We start from the raw sequence: 18,789 nt of genomic DNA, 5'->3' as shown, positions 1-18,789 counted from the left end.
GTGTCTTTAGAAGAGAAGCACAGTGTCAAGCAGCAGTGTTGCAGCAGTGTGAAAGAGAAGGAAGGAAACAGTCCAGGAAGAGTACAGGGCTGTAAATTGTCCAATATGTGGCAGGTCATTACGTGGGCAGATGCCTTTAGATCTATTGCGAAACAGAAGAGGGAATTCCCAAATATAGTGAGTCTTGACAAGGTGGACGCTGCGGTACCGCCTAAGGCGTTATTACCCAGAAGGATACTGGAGGATGTGAAAAGAAGCGCAGGAAAGCTGCTAATGTATGTAATGTGCAACCTGATGTAAACGCTGTGACACACTTGGATGTAGTGAAAAATGAAGACAGTAAAGTTGTCCAGTTTCAAGTTGAAATGGACTGTGTCTCTATTCTTACAAATTCGTCTGCAGACAGCCTTCAGTGGCACAGAGGAGAATCTGGCTATGCTGGACCTGAAGACACAGGCATGCTGACTAAGAAACGTTATATTCAGGTGAGGGAAGGCTAGGGTGTACAGGAGCAGCAGTCCTCAGCCACAACGACTGCCCTGCCCGACCCTTACACTAGGTCTGACTTTTATCTCTTCCTATTGTTACTGCCTGGCTTCCGGTTCTCAGACTCATTTTTTTGCCTTAGCTATTGGTTGATATTTTGTCCTTCCAATCTCTCTGATTCTGACCTGGCTTTTAAAATATTTCTTTGAACTCACTCCACCAGTTACTTTGTAAATGTCGCTGAATCCCTGTATCTGTGAGAGACCAGGTTGGTCCTGGATCCTGCTGAGCAAGATGGTTTGTGCAATGTCTGTCCATGAAAGCCTTGTCATTGTAAAGTACATAGAAGGCTAGTCCAGTTTTTATAAGTAAACTGTTGAAGCTATCTTGGGTTCTACATATTTCATCTGCAATAATTTATTTTTTACTTCTTCATTGCAGTTGTATAATATGTTTCCTGGAATCATGTATTATTTACCTGGGCCACACAATAAAATATTTAGTCTTCTTGAACCTCTTGAAGATGCTCTGGAAGAAACGGTTAGAAACCACCAAAAAACACTGGATCCAGCTTGCCCTCAAGATTTTATTGATTGCTTTCTTCTCCGCATGAAGCAAGTAAGTGGACACCTGAACATGACTGTAAATTCAATTTTTATGTTTTCTGAAAACTCATATGAAAAGGATTATATTATAATAGGTTAGTCAAGATAGATATGCAATATACTGCTAATTGAAACTTATCTGGTCAAGGATAGTCCAATAAATAGCACTGACCTACCTATCATACAGAGGGATCAAGGAACTGCTATGAGGTCCAAGATAAGGGGAGTGACCTGACACTAAGGGTACCGTCTCACAGTGGAACTACGTCGCTACGACGGCACGATCCGTGATGTTTCAGCGATATACATACGATCTCGCTGTGTCTGACACGCAGCAGCGATCAGGGACCCCGCTGAGAATCGTACGTCGTAGCAGATCGTTTGGAACTTTCTTTCGTCGCTGGATCTCCCGCTGTCATCGCTGGATGGGTGTGTGTGACACCGATCCAACGATGCGTTCGCTTGTAACCAGGGTAAACATCGGGTTACTAAGTGCAGGGCTGCGCTTAGTAACCCGATGTTTACCGTGGTTACCAGCGTAAAAGTAAAAAAAAAACAAACGTACATACTCACATTCCGGTGTCCTTCAGGTCCCTTGCCGTCTGCTTCCCGCTCTGACTGACTGCCGGCCGGAAAGTAAGAGCAGAGCACAGCGGTGATGTCACCACTGTGATCTGCTTTCACTTTACGGCGGCACTCAGTCAGAGCGGGAAGCAGACGGCAAGGGACCTGAAGGACACCGGAATGTGAGTATGTACAGTTTTTTTTTTTTTTACTTTTACGCTGGTAACCACGGTAAACATTGGGTTACTAAGCGCGGCCCTGTACTTAGTAACCCGATGTTTACCCTGGTTACCATTGTAAATGTAAAAAAAACCAAACACTACATAGTCACCTTCTGATGTCTGTCACATCCCCCGGCGTCTGCTTCCCGCACTGTGTAACCTGCAACCTCCACCAGGGGATGCAGATTATTACACAACGCAGTGGTCCTGTGGTCAGAGATCACAGTGACATCACTAGAGATGAGCAAATTTGTATTCGGATTTGGTTCCGAATACGATCAGACTCCAATATTGTTTTTGCAATATTCGTCGAACACAGACGAACTACATTAGAGTCAAAGAGAGAAGAAATTACCTAATATGTTTGGAACCGAGCATAAGACATACATTTGGCCCCAGTAGTGTTCGAATATGGCCCGACTATGTCAAAATCAGATTCAGGGCCAAAATCCGAACAAATTCGCTCATCTATAGTCATCACTCCCGGGGCCAGCACACACCACAGAGCGGCCTGTGCAGGATCCTGATCAGTGACAGCAGGTATCAATCTTTTTTGTAATCTTCTTTATATATATCACTTTGTGTGTGTTTGTTTTTTTTCACTTTTGTTATGTTTCTTACATTGGAGGTTTGTGTTGCTGTGCAGTGTGTGACTGGTGTGGAGGTGCAGTGAAAAAAACTCACCAGTGATGTAGCGTTGTCTACATGGGAAAACTTCTCCTGGGTGGCAGCACAGCTACTGTACTGTGTCCTGACAGGCGCTGCTTTGCAACCTCAGGACTACGGCAGTGGTCAGGTGTCACATAGTCAGGTCCTGAGTCAACACTAATAATAACCAATGGGAGTAAATACAAAAAAATTATTATTCATTGGTGGCGCTGTCTCCAGAGCCTGCAGTTTGGTCCTCAGCTCCTCTTCTTTTACTATTTCCCCTATCCTCTTCAGTTTCTTCAGTCCTGGCTTTGGCTCCATTTCAACTATACATCTGAATGACAATACTGTGTGTTGAGACATCTTGGGGCGAGATCAAGATGGAAACCATGGCCTGGATTGAAGAGAACAGTACACATGCAATGGGATATAGGGAAAAGGACAAAAAAAAGGGGCTATGGGGACAACGGGATAGGTGAGCAAAAAGAGGTGTGTACTATTTTTTTTCTTATGGTTTTGCCTTGCTGTCTGCTGTTCAGCAAAATGGCAGCTGAAGCTTGGTGCCATTTTTCTGAATTCGCATAGAGTGAATTGAAAAAATCTATGTTCTAAACCAGTGTTCCCCAACTCCGGTCCTCAAGAGCCACAAACAGGTCATGTTTTCAGTATTTCCGTAGTATTGCACAGGTGATAATTGCATCACCTGCACAGGCAATAATTCCATCACCTGTGCAATACTAAGGAAATCTTGAAAACATAACCTGTTGGTGGCTCTTGAGGACCGGAGTTGGGGAACACTGTTCTAAGGAATGCAAATTTTTGTAAATGAGAATTAAATTAGACATGAATACATTTGGTCATCTCCAACCACAACTATTGTTTTATGTCTATATGGACAGTACCAAAACAAACAGCCCATCATCCTTATCCAGACCTCAACGCAAAATCTGGAACACATGATAGCACTTTTGGTTCTCCTTGGGCACCAGGGCCAATTGCGTCAGCTGTCTCTTCACTCTGTAGAACTTTGCTCTGGGCCCAAGATCCAATTATGATTATATTGCATATGAAGTAAAATATATTGACGCATTACAGCCTTATGTAAACACATTTAGGGCAACATCTACAGGTCCTTCTCAAAAAATTAGCATATAGTGTTAAATTTCATTATTTACCATAATGTAATGATTACAATTAAACTTTCATATATTATAGATTCATTATCCACCAACTGAAATTTGTCAGGTCTTTTATTGTTTTAATACTGATGATTTTGGCCTACAACTCCTGATAACCCAAAAAACCTGTCTCAATAAATTAGCATATTTCACCCGTCCAATCAAATAAAAGTGTTTTTTAATAACAAACAAAAAAACCATCAAATAATAATGTTCAGTTATGCACTCAATACTTGGTCGGGAATCCTTTGGCAGAAATGACTGCTTCAATGCGGCGTGGCATGGAGGCAATCAGCCTGTGACACTGCTGAGATGTTATGGAGGCCCAGGATGCTTCAATAGCGGCCTTAAGCTCATCCAGAGTGTTGGGTCTTGCGTCTCTCAACTTTCTCTTCACAATATCCCACAGATTCTCTATGGGGTTCAGGTCAGGAGAGTTGGCAGGCCAATTGAGCACAGTAATACCATGGTCAGTAAACCATTTACCAGTGGTTTTGGCACTGTGAGCAGGTGCCAGGTCGTGCTGAAAAATGAAATCTTCATCTCCATAAAGCATTTCAGCCGATGGAAGCATGAAGTGCTCCAAAATCTCCTGATAGCTAGCTGCATTGACCCTGCCCTTGATGAAACACAGTGGACCAACACCAGCAGCTGACATGGCACCCCACACCATCACTGACTGTGGGTACTTGACACTGGACTTCAGGCATTTTGGCATTTCCTTCTCCCCAGTCTTCCTCCAGACTCTGGCACCTTGATTTCCGAATGACATGCAAAATTTGCTTTCATCAGAAAAAAGTACTTGGGACCACTTAGCAACAGTCCAGTGCTGCTTCTCTGTAGCCCAGGTCAGGCGCTTCTGCCGCTGTTTATGGTTCAAAAGTGGCTTTACCTGGGGAATGCGGCACCTGTAGCCCATTTCCTGCACACAGTGGACTCAGTCCACTGCTTCCTCAGGTTCCCCAAGGTCTGGAATCGGTCCTTCTCCACAATCTTCCTCAGGGTCCGGTCACCTCTTCTCGTTGTACAGCGTTTTCTGCCACATTGTTTCCTTCCAACAGACTTACCATTGAGGTGCCTTGATACAGCACTCTGGGAACAGCCTATTTGTTGAGAAATTTCTTTCTGGGTCTTACCCTCTTGCTTGAGGGTGTCAATGATGGCCTTCTTGACATCTGTCAGGTCGCTAGTCTTACCCATGATGGGGGTTTTGAGTAATGAACCAGGCAGGGAGTTTTTAAAAGCCTCAGGTATCTTTTGCATGTGTTTAGAGTTAATTAGTTGATTCAGAAGATTAGGGTAATAGGTCGTTTAGAGAACCTTTTCTTGATATGCTAATTTATTGAGACAGGTTTTTTGGGTTATCAGGAGTTGTAGGCCAAAATCATCAGTATTAAAACAAGAAAAGACCTGACAAATTTCAGTTGGTGGATAATGAATCTATAATATATGAAAGTTTAATTGTAATCATTACATTATGGTAAATAATGAAATTTAACACTATATGCTAATTTTTTGAGAAGGACCTGTACATTTATAAGAAAGTACCTGCACATCAGTGCACCTTTTGCATGGCTAGCAGTTAAGTGAACCTTCCAACCTAGTTAATTTGCATCCAACTGCACCGTCTTCCTTGATTGACAATTGACAATTGTCGTGTGGAGGTGAGCTATACTGATCTACCATGCCAAAGATGTTATGACCGCCTGCACTTGGTTTAAATAGTCAACTTTTGTTTACAGACTCCCTTTATGTTCTCCATGGCCAAGTTGTACTCAAGAAAAATGATTAACACCTTTGGGGTTTTTTTTTCAAAGGAAGAGAAGAATGTCAATACAGTTTTTACACTACCGAATCTCAAATCAACTATATATGACATGTTTCTGGCTGGTGCTGAGACTACTGCAATTACAATAAGCTTCGGTCTCTTAATACTTGCAAAGTATCCTGAGATACAAGGTAAGTAGTCAGGTGTATACTATCTGGTACCTCCACATATTTCCTTTTAAATGTTTGAAATGGCCTTTCAGAAACAGTTTCATGGCAACCAAATGTGCCCTAGAAAATTTCTCACAGTGATAAGTGTCATTCACATGGCTGCAATATGTTTTCCGGTCATGGCATATTACTTCCAAGACATTAATAGATTTTTGCAGAACAGGAAGATAACATGCAAAATGAAAAATTTATATCTATAATTCAGAGATGATGTATTGGCCATCTCACCATTCCCCCTCAAAAAGTCGAGTGCCTGAACTTAGAGTTAGACTCTCATTGATCTGATATTGAGGACTTACACATGTGGTCAAAATTGCTGGTACCTCTCGTTTAATGACAGAAAAACCCACAATGGTCACAGAAACAACTTGAATCTGACAAAAGTAATAACAAATAAAAAATCTATGAAAATGAACAAATAAAAGTCAGAGATTGCTTTTCAACCATGCTTCCATAGAAATTTTAAAAAATAAAACTCATGAAATAGGCTTGGACAGAAATGATGGTACCCTTAACTTAATATTTTGTTGCACAACCTTTTGAGACATTCACTGCAATCAAACGACTTCTGTAACTGTCAATGAGACTTCTGCACCTCTCGAAAGGTATTTTGGCCCACTCCTTGAGAGCAAACTGCTCCAGTTGTCTCGTGATTGAATTTTGGCTTTTCCAGATGGCATGTTTCAGCTCCTTCCAAAGATGCTCAATAGGATTTAGGTCAGGGCTCATAGAAGGACACTTCAGAATAGTCCACTGTTTTCCAATGCCATTCTTGGTTGTCTTTAGCTGTGTGTTTTGGGTCATTATCCTGTTGCAAGACCCATGACCTGCGACTGAGACCAAGCTTTCTGACACCCTGTGCCAGATACAGCAAAGCAGCCCCAGAACATGACAGTGCCTCCTCCATATTTCACAGTAGGGACAGTGTTCTTTTCTTGATATACTTCATTTTTCAGTCTGTGAACATAGAGCTGATGTGCCTTGCCAAAAAAGTTCAATTTTTGTCTCATCTGTCCATATGACATTCTCCCAGAATCTTTGTGGCTTGTCAACATGTAGTTTGGCAAATTCCAGTCTGGCTATTTTATGATTTTTTTGGTAACATAGTAACATAGCAAGGCCGAAAAAAGACATGTCTATCCAGTTCAGCCTATATTCCGTCAGAATAAATCCCCAGATCTACATCCTTGTAAAGAACCTAATCACTGTAAAATACAATATTGTTACACTCCAGGAGGACATCCAGGCCTCTCTTGACCCCATCGACTGAGTTCGCCATCACCACCTCCTCAGGCAAGGAATTCCAGATTCTCACTGCCTTAATGGTAAAGAATCCTCTTCTATGTTGGGGGAAAATTCTCTCCTCCAGAAGCAGAGAATTCCCCCTTATGACCGTAACATTCCTTGGTATAAACAGATCCTCGGAGAGATATTTGTATTAGCCAATTATATACTCATACATGGTGATTAGATCGCCCCTCAGTTGTCTTTTTTCTTGACTAAATAATTCTAATTTTGCTAGTCTCTCTGGGTTTTGTAGTTCCCCATCCCCTTTATTAATTTTTTGCCCTTCTTTGTACTCGCTCTAGTTCCATTATATCATTCTTGAGCACCAGTGTCCAAAACTGTACACAGTACTCCATGTGTGGTCTAACCAGGGATTTGTACAGAGGCAGTATAATGCTCTCATCATGTGTATCCAGACCTCTTTTAATGCACCCCATGATTCTGTTTGCCTTGGCAGCCGCTGCCTGGCACTGGCTGCTCCAGGTAGGTTTATCATTAACTAGGATCCCCAAGTCCTTCTCCATGTCAAATTTACCCAGTGGTTTCCTGTTCAGTGTGTAATGGTGATATTGACTCCTTCTTCCCATGTGTATAACCTTACATTTATCATTGTTAAACTGCATCTGCCACCTTTCAGCCCAAGTTTCCAACTTATCCAGATCCATCTGTAGCAGAATAGTATCTTCTTTTCTATTGACTGCTTTGCATAGCTTTGTATCATCAGCAAATATCAATATTTAACTTTTTAAACATTCTACCAGATCGTTATTAAATATGTTGAAGAGAATAGGTCCCAACACCGACCCCCTGCGGTACCCTACTGGTCAGAGACCCAGTTAGAGAATATACCATTTATAACCACCCTCTGCTTTCTATCATTAAGCCAGTTACTTACCCATTTACACACATTTTCCCCCAGACCCAGTATTCTCATTTTGTGTACCAACCTCTTGTGTGGCACGGTATCAAATGCTTTGGAAAACTCAAGACATACCACGTCCATTGACTCACCGTGGTCCAGTCTATAGCTTACCTCTTCATAAACACTGATTAGATTGGTTTGACAGGAGTGATTCACCATAAATGCATGCTGATATGGAGTTAAACAGTTATTCTCATTGAGATAATCCAGAATAACATCCCTCAGAAACCCTTCAAATATTTTACCAACAATAGAAATTAGACATATTGGCCTATAAATTGCAGGTTCACTTTTAGAGCCCTTATTGAATATTGGTACCACATTTGCTATGCGCCAGTCCTCTGGAACAGACCTCGTCACTATAGAGTCCCTAAATATAAGAAATAATGGTTTGTCTATTACATTGCTTAGTTCTCATAGTTCCGTGGGTGTATGACATCCAGACCCGGAGATTTATCTATTTTAATCTTATTTAGCCGGTTTTGCACCTCTTCTTGGGTTAGATTGGTGACCCTTAACCCCTTTACCCCCAAGGGTGGTTTGCACGTTAATGACCGGGCCAATTTTTACAATTCTGACCACTGTCCCTTTATGAGGTGATAACTCTGGAATGCTTCAACGGATCCCGGTGATTCTGACACTGCTTTCTCCTGACATATTGTACTTCATGATAGTGGTAAAATTTCATTGATATTACCTGCATTTATTTGTGAAAAAAACAGAAATTTGGCAAAAATGGTGAAAATTTCGCAATTTTACAACTTTGAATTTTTATACAGTTAAATCACAGAGATATGTCACACAAAATACTTAATAACATTTCCAATATGTCTACTTTACATCAGCACAATATTGGAAATAATTTTTTTTTTTTGTTAGGGAGTTATAAGGGTTAAAATTTGACCAGCAATTTCTCATTTTTACAACACCATTTTTTTTTAGGGACCACATCTCATTTTAAGTCATTTTGAAGGGTCTATATGATAGAAACTACCCAAGTTTGACACCATTCTAAAAACTGCACCCCTCAAGGTGCTCGAAACCACATTCAAGAAGATTATTAACCCTTCAGGTGTTTCACAGGAATTTTTGGAATGTTTAAATAAAAATTAACATTTAACTTTTTTACACAAAAAATTTACTTCAGCTCCAATTTGTTTTATTTTACCAAGGGTAACAGGAGAAAATGGACCACATAAGTTGTTGTACAATTTGTCCTGAGTACGCCGATACCCCATATGTTGGGGTAAACCACTGTTTGGGCGCAAGGGAGAGCTCGGAAGGGAAGGAGTGTCGTTTGACTTTTCAATGCAAAATTGACTGGAATTGAGATGGGACGCCATGTTGTGTTTGGAGAGCCCCTGATGTGCCTAAACATTGAAACCCCCCACAAGTGACACCATTTTGGAAAGTAGACCCCCTAAGGAACTTATCTAGATGTGTGGTGAGCACTTTGACCCACCAAGTGCTTCACAGAAGTTTATAATGCAGAGCCGTAAAAATACAAAATCATATTTTTTCACAAAAATGATTTTTTTCCCCCAATTTTTTATTTTCCCAAGGGTAAGAGAAGAAATTGGACCACAAAATTTGTTCTCCAATTTATCCTGAGTATGCTGATACCTCATATGTGGGGGTAAACCACTGTTTGGGTGCATGGCAGAGCTCGGATGGGAAGGAGCGCCATTTCACTTTTCAATGCAAAATTGACTGGAATTGAGATGGGACGCCATGTTGCGTTTGGAGAGCCCCTGATGTGCCTAAACATTGAAACCCCCCACAAGTGACACCATTTTGGAAAGTAGATCCCCTAATGAACTCATCTAAATGTGTTATGAGAGCTTTGAACCCCCATGTGTTTCACTACAGTTTATAACGCAGAGCTGTGAAAATAAAAATTATTTTTTAGCCCCCAGTTTTGTATTTTCCCAAGAGTAACAGGAGAAATTGGACCCCAAAAGTTGTTGTCCAATGTTTCCTGAGTATGCTGATACCCCATATGTTGGAGTAAACCCCTGTTTGTGTGCACGGGAGAGCTCAGAAGGGAAGGAGCACTGTTTTACTGTTTCAACGCAGAATTGGCTGGAATTGAGATCTGACGCAATGTCGCGTTTGGAGAGCCCCTGATGTGCCTAAACAGTGGTAACCCCCCAATTATAACTGAAATCCTAATCCAAACACATCCCTAACCCTAATCTCAACTGTAACCCTAATCACACCCCTAACCCTGACACACCCCTAACCCTAATCCCAACCCTATTCCCAACCGTAAATGTAATCCAAACCCTAACCCTAACTTTAGCCCCAACCCTAACTGTAGCCCTAACCCTAGCCCCAACCCTATCCCTAACCCTAGCCCTAACCCTAGCCCTAGCCCTAACCCTGACCCTAGCCCTAACCCTAACCCTAGCCCTAACCCTAATGGGAAAATGGAAATAAATACATTTTTTAAATTTTTTCATTTTTTTGTAACTAAGGGGGTGATGAAGGGTGGTTTGATTTACTATTTTTAGTGTGTTTTCTAGTGGATTTTTGATTAGCAGCCGTCACACACTAAAAGACGCTTTTTATTGCAAAAAATGTTTTTTGCATTACCATATTTTGAGAGCTATAATTTCTCCATATTTTGGTCCACAGAGTCATGTGAGATCTTGTTTTTTCCGAGACGAGTTGACGTTTTTATTGGTAACATTTTCAGGTACATGACTTTTTATTATCTCTTTTTATTCCGATTTTTGTGAGGCAGAATGACCAAAAACCAGCTATTCGTGAATTTCTTTTTGGGGGGTCGTTTATACAGTTCCGGATGAAGCAGTTTTATTCTTCGGGTCAGTACGATTACAGCAATACCTCACTTGTATCATTTTTTTATGTTTTGGCGCTTTTATACGATACAAACTATTTTATAGAAAAAATAATTATTTTTGCATCGCTTTATTCTGAGGACTATAACTTTTTTATTTTTTCGCTGATGATGCTGTATGGCGGCTCGTTTCTTGCGGGACAAGATAACATTTTCAGCGAAAGAAAACAAAAAAGAAAAAAAGTTTGACGCACTATCAGCATCGACCCACCTGTGCTTCACTAGCAAATAACCAGGCGTTGTTACTGCCACAACAGAATCGGGTGCTCGTGAAAACAGGAAACAATGTCTATATAGCAGTAATAGCAAGAAAACGAGCACTCACCATCTGTACAAAAGTCTTCCTTTATTGCAGCTTCATATTAAAAAAGCAGGATATTACAGGGAGAACTGTGGTTCCTAATGAAGACGATCGTTTCGCTCCTCTGAGCTTCTACGGGCTTACACATGTGAAAAAAATTTTTTCAGAAAAATGATTTTTTAGCCCCCAGTTTTGTATTTTTACAAGGGTAACAGGATAAATTGGACCCCGAAAGTTGTTGTCCAATTTGTCCTGAGTACGCTGATACCCCATATGTGGGGGGAACCACTGTTTGAGCGCATGGCAGAGCTCGGAAGGGAAGGAGTGCCATTTGGAATGCAGACTTGCATTGATTGGTCTGCAGGCGTCATGTTGCATTTGCAGAGCCCCTGATGTACCCAAGCAGTACAAACCCCCCACTAGTGACCCTATATTGGAAACTAGACCTCCCAAGGAACTTATCTAGATGTGTTGTGAGAACTTTGAACCCCAAAGTGTTTCACTACAGTTTATAACACAGAGCCGTGAAAATAAAAATCCTTTTTTTTTCAGAAAAATGATATTTTAGCCCCCAGTTTTGTATTTTTACAAGGGTAACAGGATAAATTGGACCCCAAAAGTTATTGTCCAATTTGTCCTGAGTACACTGATACCCCATATGTGGGGGGGAACACCTGTTTGGGCGCACGGGAGAGCTCGGAAGGGAAGGAGCACTGTTTTACTTTTTCAACCCAGAATTGTCTCGAATTGAGATCGGACGCCATGTCGCGTTTGGAGAGCCCCTGATGTGCCTGAACAGTGGAAACTCCCCAATTCTACCTGAAACTCTAATCCAAACACACCCATAACCCTAATCCCATCTGTAACCCTAACCACACCCCTAACCCTGACATACCCCTAATTCTAATCCCAACCCTAATCCCAACCGTAAATGTAATCCAAACCCTAACCCTAACTTTAGCCCCAACCCTAACTTTAGCCCCAACCCTATCCCTAACATTAGCCTCAACCCTAACTTTAGCTCCAACCCTAGCCCCAACCCTAACCCTAGCCATAACCCTAGCCCTAACCCTAGCCCTAACCCTAGCCGTAACCCTAGCCCTAACCCTAACCCTAACCCTAACCCTAGCCCTAACCCTAACCCTAGCCCTAATGGGAAAATGGAAATAAATACATTTTTTTAATTTTATTATTTTTCCCTAACTAAGGGGGTGATGAAGGGGGGTTTGATTTACTTTTATAGCATTTTTTATATCGGATTTTTATGATTGGCAGCTGTCACACACTAAAAGACGCTTTTTATAGCAAAAAAGTTTTTGCGTCTCCACATTTTCAGACCTATAATTTTTCCGTATTTTGGTCCACAGAGTCATGTGAGGTCTTGTTTTTTGCGGGACGAGTTGACGTTTTTATTGGTAACATTTTCGGACATGTGACAGTTTTTGATCACTTTTTATTCCGATTTGTGTGAGGCAGAATGACCAAAAACCAGCTATTCATGAATTTCTTTTGGGGGAGGCGTTTATACCGTTCCACGTTTGGTAAAATTGATAAAGCAGTTTTATTCGTCGGTCAGTACGATTACAGCGATATCTCATTTATATCATTTTTTTATGTTTCGGCGCTTTTATACGATAAAAGCTATTTTATAGAAAAAATAATTATTTCGGCATCGCTTTATTCTGAGGACTATAACTTTTTTATTTTTTCTTTGATGATGCTGTATGGTGGCTCGTTTTTTGCGGGACAAGATGACGTTTTCAGCGGTACCATGGTTATTTATATCCGTCTTTTTGATTGCGTGTTATTCCACTTTTTGATCGGCGGTATGTTAATAAAGCGTTGTTTTTTTTACTCGTTTTTTTTTTTTTCTTACGGTGTTCACTGAAGGGGTTAACTAGTGGGACAGTTTTATAGGTCGGGTCGTTACAGATGCGGCGATACTAAATATGTGTACTTTTATTGTTTTTTTGTTTTTTTTAGATAAAGAAATGTATTTATGGGAATATTATTTTTTTTTTCTTCTTTATTTAGGAATTTTTTTATTTTTTTTTCTTACACATGTGAAAATTTTTTTTTTAACTTTTTTACTTTGTCCCAGGGGGGACATCACAGATCGCCGATCTGATAGTTTGCATAGCACTCATCAGATCGGCGATCATACTTTCATCAGAGCAGGCTGCTCTGCAGCCTGCTCCGACCCGGAAGTACTCCCTGCAGGACCCGGATGCAGCCCCGCGGCCATTTTGGATCCGGGGCCTGCAGGGAGGAGACGCTCGGTACAAGGTGAGTACATCCAGGGCCGGACTTAGCCCAAAAGGCGCCCTGTGCGAGACTGCAGGACGGCGCCCCCCCCCCCTCCAAACTTTGAAAGAAAACAATAACTCTTTAATATTCACAACAACACGTTTACTTAGAAAACTTGTGTTTCCCTGCAAAACACTTGAAGAAACACTAATATTGCAATAACGGGAATTATAAAGTGCTTTAAAGCGGACCAAAAGGAAAAAATGACGCTTGGTCCAAAGCCATATGGGCTGACAGCCAATCAGAGTGCAGAGCGGCGGCCTGCAAGGCCAAACACCGCCCTGCACTCTGATTGGCTGTCAGCCCAACGCTGACAGCCAATCGGAGTGCAGAGATGATGGCCAGCATGGAGAAGAGTTCCGGACGGGTGGCAGCAGGTCGGGTGCCGTGCGGACCAAGAGTCATTCTATGACTTTTGATCCACCTTAATACTAAATAAAATATCTTAAAATATCAAATATAAATAATATAATAAATATGCAACATACATGAGAAAAACTGTCATTAAATATGTGCACAATTTTCAACCTTCAAGACAAAAAAATAAAAATAAAGTGCACTATACTGTAATCCAGCAACAACAAGAACATAATAACGTGCTACATAAACTGATTTAAAAAGCAACTTTCCGTGCTTTTACTTTGGCAAACTCATCAATAGTTTCATTTAAGTCTAGAGATGCCAACACATCATTTTCAATTGACAAGACTGCAAGTGAGGATAACCTGCTCTCTGTCATAGTGGACCTTAAATATGTCTTAATGAGCTTAAGTTTTGAAAAACTGCGCTCTCCTGAGGCCACAGAAATCGGGATGGTGCACAGAATCTGAAGTGCAGTCCAGGTTTGTGGAAAGTGCTCTGTAAACTCTTTTTTTGGTGAGGAAACCAAGTATCTGCAGCGGAGTCTCAACATCATCAGGGAGCACATTCCGAATGTGCCAGAGTTCATCAGAAAGTTCAGCACCATTTATGTCAGACTTATTGCCATAAGTCAGAGACTTCTGCAGTTCTACACTATGTGCCAACAAGTCTTCCCGTGATTCATGGCTCTTTATATCGTACAAAAAGCCCCATTTTTTATTATGAATACTGCGTTGCTGGAAACGCTCCTCCATTGAATTTAAAGCAGTATCCACCAACACATTGAAGAACTCAACCTTAAATTTCTGCTTTGCATCCACAATTGGTTCATCCCGTCCTTCATAGCTAAAAGTGGGTTTTTTAATTCTAACACGTGAGGTACTCTTAAATATGGGGTCCACACCATTTTCCTCTGCTATATTCTTTGCTCTTTGGAAAGAGCCTTCAAAACCATTCTCCCTGAATTTCTTAAGAAAATCATGGGTTTTTTCAATCATGTCTGCTGCTGTGATGAGGTTGGCGGTCTGGTTTTGCAAAGCTTTGCTCACAATATTGATTTGAAATAATATGTCATACCACACAATTAAGGACACCATGAATTTAAAATTAAGGATATGTTGGGACAACTCTAGAGCATCATGTTTTGTTTTTGGCTCTGTACTGCTGTCTTCAGAAAGGGCAAATAATGCCTCCTGTATACCTGCTAGATTTTGGATCAGTGGTTTGAGGCAGTTTATCCGGCATTCCCATCTTGTGGTACATAGAGGTTTTACAGTAAGACCTGATACATGGTCTGTCAAAACCTTCCATCTCTTGGCTGACCCAGCAAAAATAGTATATACATGCTGAATAATTCCAAACAGGGTTATAGAATCTATGTTAGATTCTGCTGCATCTCCAACCACTAAATTGAGGCTGTGGCATCCACATGGTACAAAAAACGCCCTTGGATTTTTTTTTAGTATGTTGGCTTGAACACCATTATTTTTGCCTGCCATATTGGCACCATTGTCATAGCCCTGGCCACGACAGTCATCAATATCTAGCTCTTTGCTAATTAGGAAATTAAGAATAATATCTGATAATCCTCTACCAGTTGTGTCTGTTACAGCAACATATCCAAGAAAATGTTCCCTGATCTGGCATAACCCAAGTTTAACATCAATAAAACGGATGGTAAAAAACATGTGCTCTTGATGGGCTAGATCAGTTGTACAATCAAGAATTAAGGAATAATACTTTGCCTTTTTGCATCTTTCAAGAATTTCACTAATAACCTTTTTGGCCATCAAATTAATTATTTCATTTTGAATAGTTTTACTACAGTAGTGGTCAGATGTCTCCTTTGACTTGACTCGTCGCAGATGTTCTGCCATTACAAAGTCATAATTTCCTAATAACTGTACTATAGCAAGAAAATTTCCATTATTTGCGGTGTATAGACGATCAGAAGATCCTCGAAATGCCAAGTTCCGTTCAGCCAACAACTGAGTAATACACATGAGTCTTTCCAGTACGTTTCTCCAGTGCTGCTGCTCTTTCTGTATTCTGCTCTGTAACTGATGGTCAATTGTTTTTTTGTTTTTCATGCGAAGCTGAACTTCTATCCACTTTGTTTCTGCTGAGTAATGGTTAATGGAAGTTTCATGGGCCTTTAACATCTGACTCATATGGCTCCAATCCTGTGATCCATCCAATGCAAGTGCCGTACGGGATCTTCTATCAAACAGTTTGCAACAAAAGCAAAATACTTTGTTCAAACTTTTGGAGTACACCAACCACTTTCTTGCTCGTTTCACGCCATTGTCCAAAATTCTAGAGTAAAAGTCCTCTGAAAAATGTCGATTCCTCTCATCTCTCTTAAATTCTATATTTTTAAGTTGCACAGGGCCAGCTTCTACGATTAGATCAATTGATGAAGAATTTAATGTAGGCCAAAGTGCAGGATCTGAGTCAATGATTGCAGAAATTTCACTGCTTTCAGCCTCATCAATGCCCTCCACATGCTGGCATGTGTTATCCCCTTCTGATGTGAGGGCTGGTGTGGTAGACTGATCTTGTTCTACTGCAACCTCATAAACGTCTGCTATGGTAGACTCTTGGTCAACTTCGCTGATCCTAATTTTCAATGACGTTGATGGTTCCCCTGGCTCCAATGGGATTGTATCCATACCACTCCTTATTTCACATTCTTGCTGTGGAATATCTGATGTTGATTCCTCAGCAGTAGGGTTGAGCGAAACGGGTCGATCATTTTCAAAAGTCGCCGACTTTTGGCTAAGTCGGCGTCTCATGAAACCCGATCCGACCCCTGTGCTTGTCGGCCATGCGGTACGCGACTTTCGCGCCAAAGTCGCGTTTCAATGACGCGAAAAGCGCCATTTCTCAGCCAATGAAGGTGAACGCAGAGTGTGGGCAGCGTGATGACATAGATCCTGGTCCCCACCATCTTAGAGAAGGGCATTGCAGTGATTGGCTTGCTGTCTGCGGCGTCACAGGGGCTATAAAGGGGCGTTCCCGCCGACCGCCATCTTACTGCTGCTGATCTGAGCTTAGGGAGAGGTTGCTGCCGCTTCGTCAGAAGCAGGGAGAGCGTTAGGCAGGGTCCACTAACCACCAAACCGCTTGTGCTGCAGCGATTTCCACTGTCCAACACCACCTTCGGTGTGCAGGGACTGTGGAAGCTATTTTTTTTTTTTTTTTCCCCTCAGCGCTGTAGCTCATTGGGCTGCCCTAGAAGGCTCCGTGATAGCTGTATTGCTGTGTGTACGCCACTGTGGAAACCAACTGCTTTTTTCAAAGCACATATCCTCTTGTTCCTTCCTTTCTGCACAGCTATCTTTTTTGTTTGTCCACACTTTTTATTTAATTTGTGCATCAGTCCACTCCTATTGCTGCCTGCCATACCTGGCTTACATTACTGCAGGGAGATAGTAATTGTAGGACAGTTTTTTTTTTTTTTTTTTTTTTTTTTTGTGGGAGATTAAGATTGGCATTTCTGCTACAGTGCCATCCCTGTGTGTGCCATCTCTCACTGAGTGGGCCATAGAAAGCCTATTTATTTTTTCCGTGATTTGTGTTCTAAAATCTACCTCAACACAAAAACACTACATCAATCAGTGGGAGAAAAATATTGGCCTCAGTCAGGGCTTGTGTGCCACTGCTGTGTGTGCTATCTCTCATTCAGTGGGCTATAGCAAGCCTATTTTTTTTTTTTTTTTTTAATATTATTTGGTTTCTAAAGTCTCCCTGAAAAAAAACAAAAACCTAAAAAAACAGTGGGAGAGTAATATTGCCCTTTCAGCTTGTGTGCCAGTCTTGACTCCTGGGTGTGCCACCTCTCTCCCTCTCATTCAGTGGGCCATAGAAAGCCTATTTATTTTTTTTAAAAAATATTATTGGGTTTCTAAAGTCTCCCTGAAAAAACAAAAAATACATAAAAAAACAGTGGGAGAGTAATATTGCCCTTTCAGCTTGTGTGCCAGTCTTGACTCCTGGGTGTGCCACCTCTCTCCCTTTCATTCAGTGGGCCATAGAAAGCCTATTTATTTTTTCCGTGATTTGTGTTCTAAATTCTACCTCAACACAAAAACACTACATCAATCAGTGGGAGAAAAATATTGGCCTCAGTCAGGGCTTGTGTGCCACTGCTGTGTGTGCTATCTCTCATTCAGTGGGCTATAGCAAGCCTATTTTTTTTTTTTTTTTTTTAATATTATTTGGTTTCTAAAGTCTCCCTGAAAAAAAAAAAAAAACCTAAAAAAACAGTGGGAGAGTAATATTGCCCTTTCAGCTTGTGTGCCAGTCTTGACTCCTGGGTGTGCCACCTCTCTCCCTCTCATTCAGTGGGCCATAGAAAGCCTATTTATTTTTTTTTTTTAATATTATTTGGTTTCTAATTCTCCCTGAAAAAAAAAAAAAAACCTAAAAAAACAGTGGGAGAATAATATTGCCCTTTCAGCTTGTGTGCCAGTCTTGACTCCTGGGTGTGCCACCTCTCTCCCTCTCATTCAGCGGGCCATAGAAAGCCTATTTATTTTTTTTTAAAAATATTATTGGGTTTCTAAAGTCTCCCTGAAAAAACAAAAAATACATAAAAAAACAGTGGGAGAGTAATATTGCCCTTTCAGCTTGTGTGCCAGTCTTGACTCCTGGGTGTGCCACCTCTCTCCCTTTCATTCAGTGGGCCATAGAAAGCCTATTTATTTTTTTTTTTAAATATTATTGGGTTTCTAAAGTCTCCCTGAAAAAAAAAAAAAAACCTAAAAAAACAGTGGGAGAGTAATATTGCCCTTTCAGCTTGTGTGCCAGTCTTGACTCCTGGGTGTGCCACCTCTCTCCCTCTCATTCAGTGGGCCATAGAAAGCCTATTTATTTTTTTTTTAAAATATTATTGGGTTTCTAAAGTCTCCCTGAAAAAAAAAAAAAAAACCTAAAAAAACAGTGGGAGAGTAATATTGCCCTTTCAGCTTGTGTGCCAGTCTTGACTCCTGGGTGTGCCACCTCTCTCCCTCTCATTCAGTGGGCCATAGAAAGCCTATTTAT

At 41.1% G+C, this 18,789-nt stretch overlaps 1 protein-coding gene across 1 annotated transcript in view; it reads left to right on the top strand.

Moving 5' to 3' along the window:
• LOC143805878 (cytochrome P450 2G1-like) overlaps positions 1 to 18,789 on the top strand; it is a 220,013-nt gene that overhangs the window by 120,303 nt on the left and 80,921 nt on the right. Inside the window, exons 5-6 of the mRNA XM_077285619.1 lie at positions 928 to 1,104; positions 5,523 to 5,664. Coding sequence (XP_077141734.1) covers positions 928 to 1,104; positions 5,523 to 5,664 — 319 coding nt within the window. The remainder of the gene's footprint in view (positions 1 to 927; positions 1,105 to 5,522; positions 5,665 to 18,789) is intronic.

This window comes from Ranitomeya variabilis, chromosome 2 (genome assembly GCF_051348905.1).
Source record: "Ranitomeya variabilis isolate aRanVar5 chromosome 2, aRanVar5.hap1, whole genome shotgun sequence".
NCBI classification, from domain to species: domain Eukaryota; kingdom Metazoa; phylum Chordata; class Amphibia; order Anura; family Dendrobatidae; genus Ranitomeya; species Ranitomeya variabilis.
The sequence above is the reverse complement of the archived record's forward strand: the minus strand, read 5'-3'. Positions and strand labels throughout refer to the sequence as shown.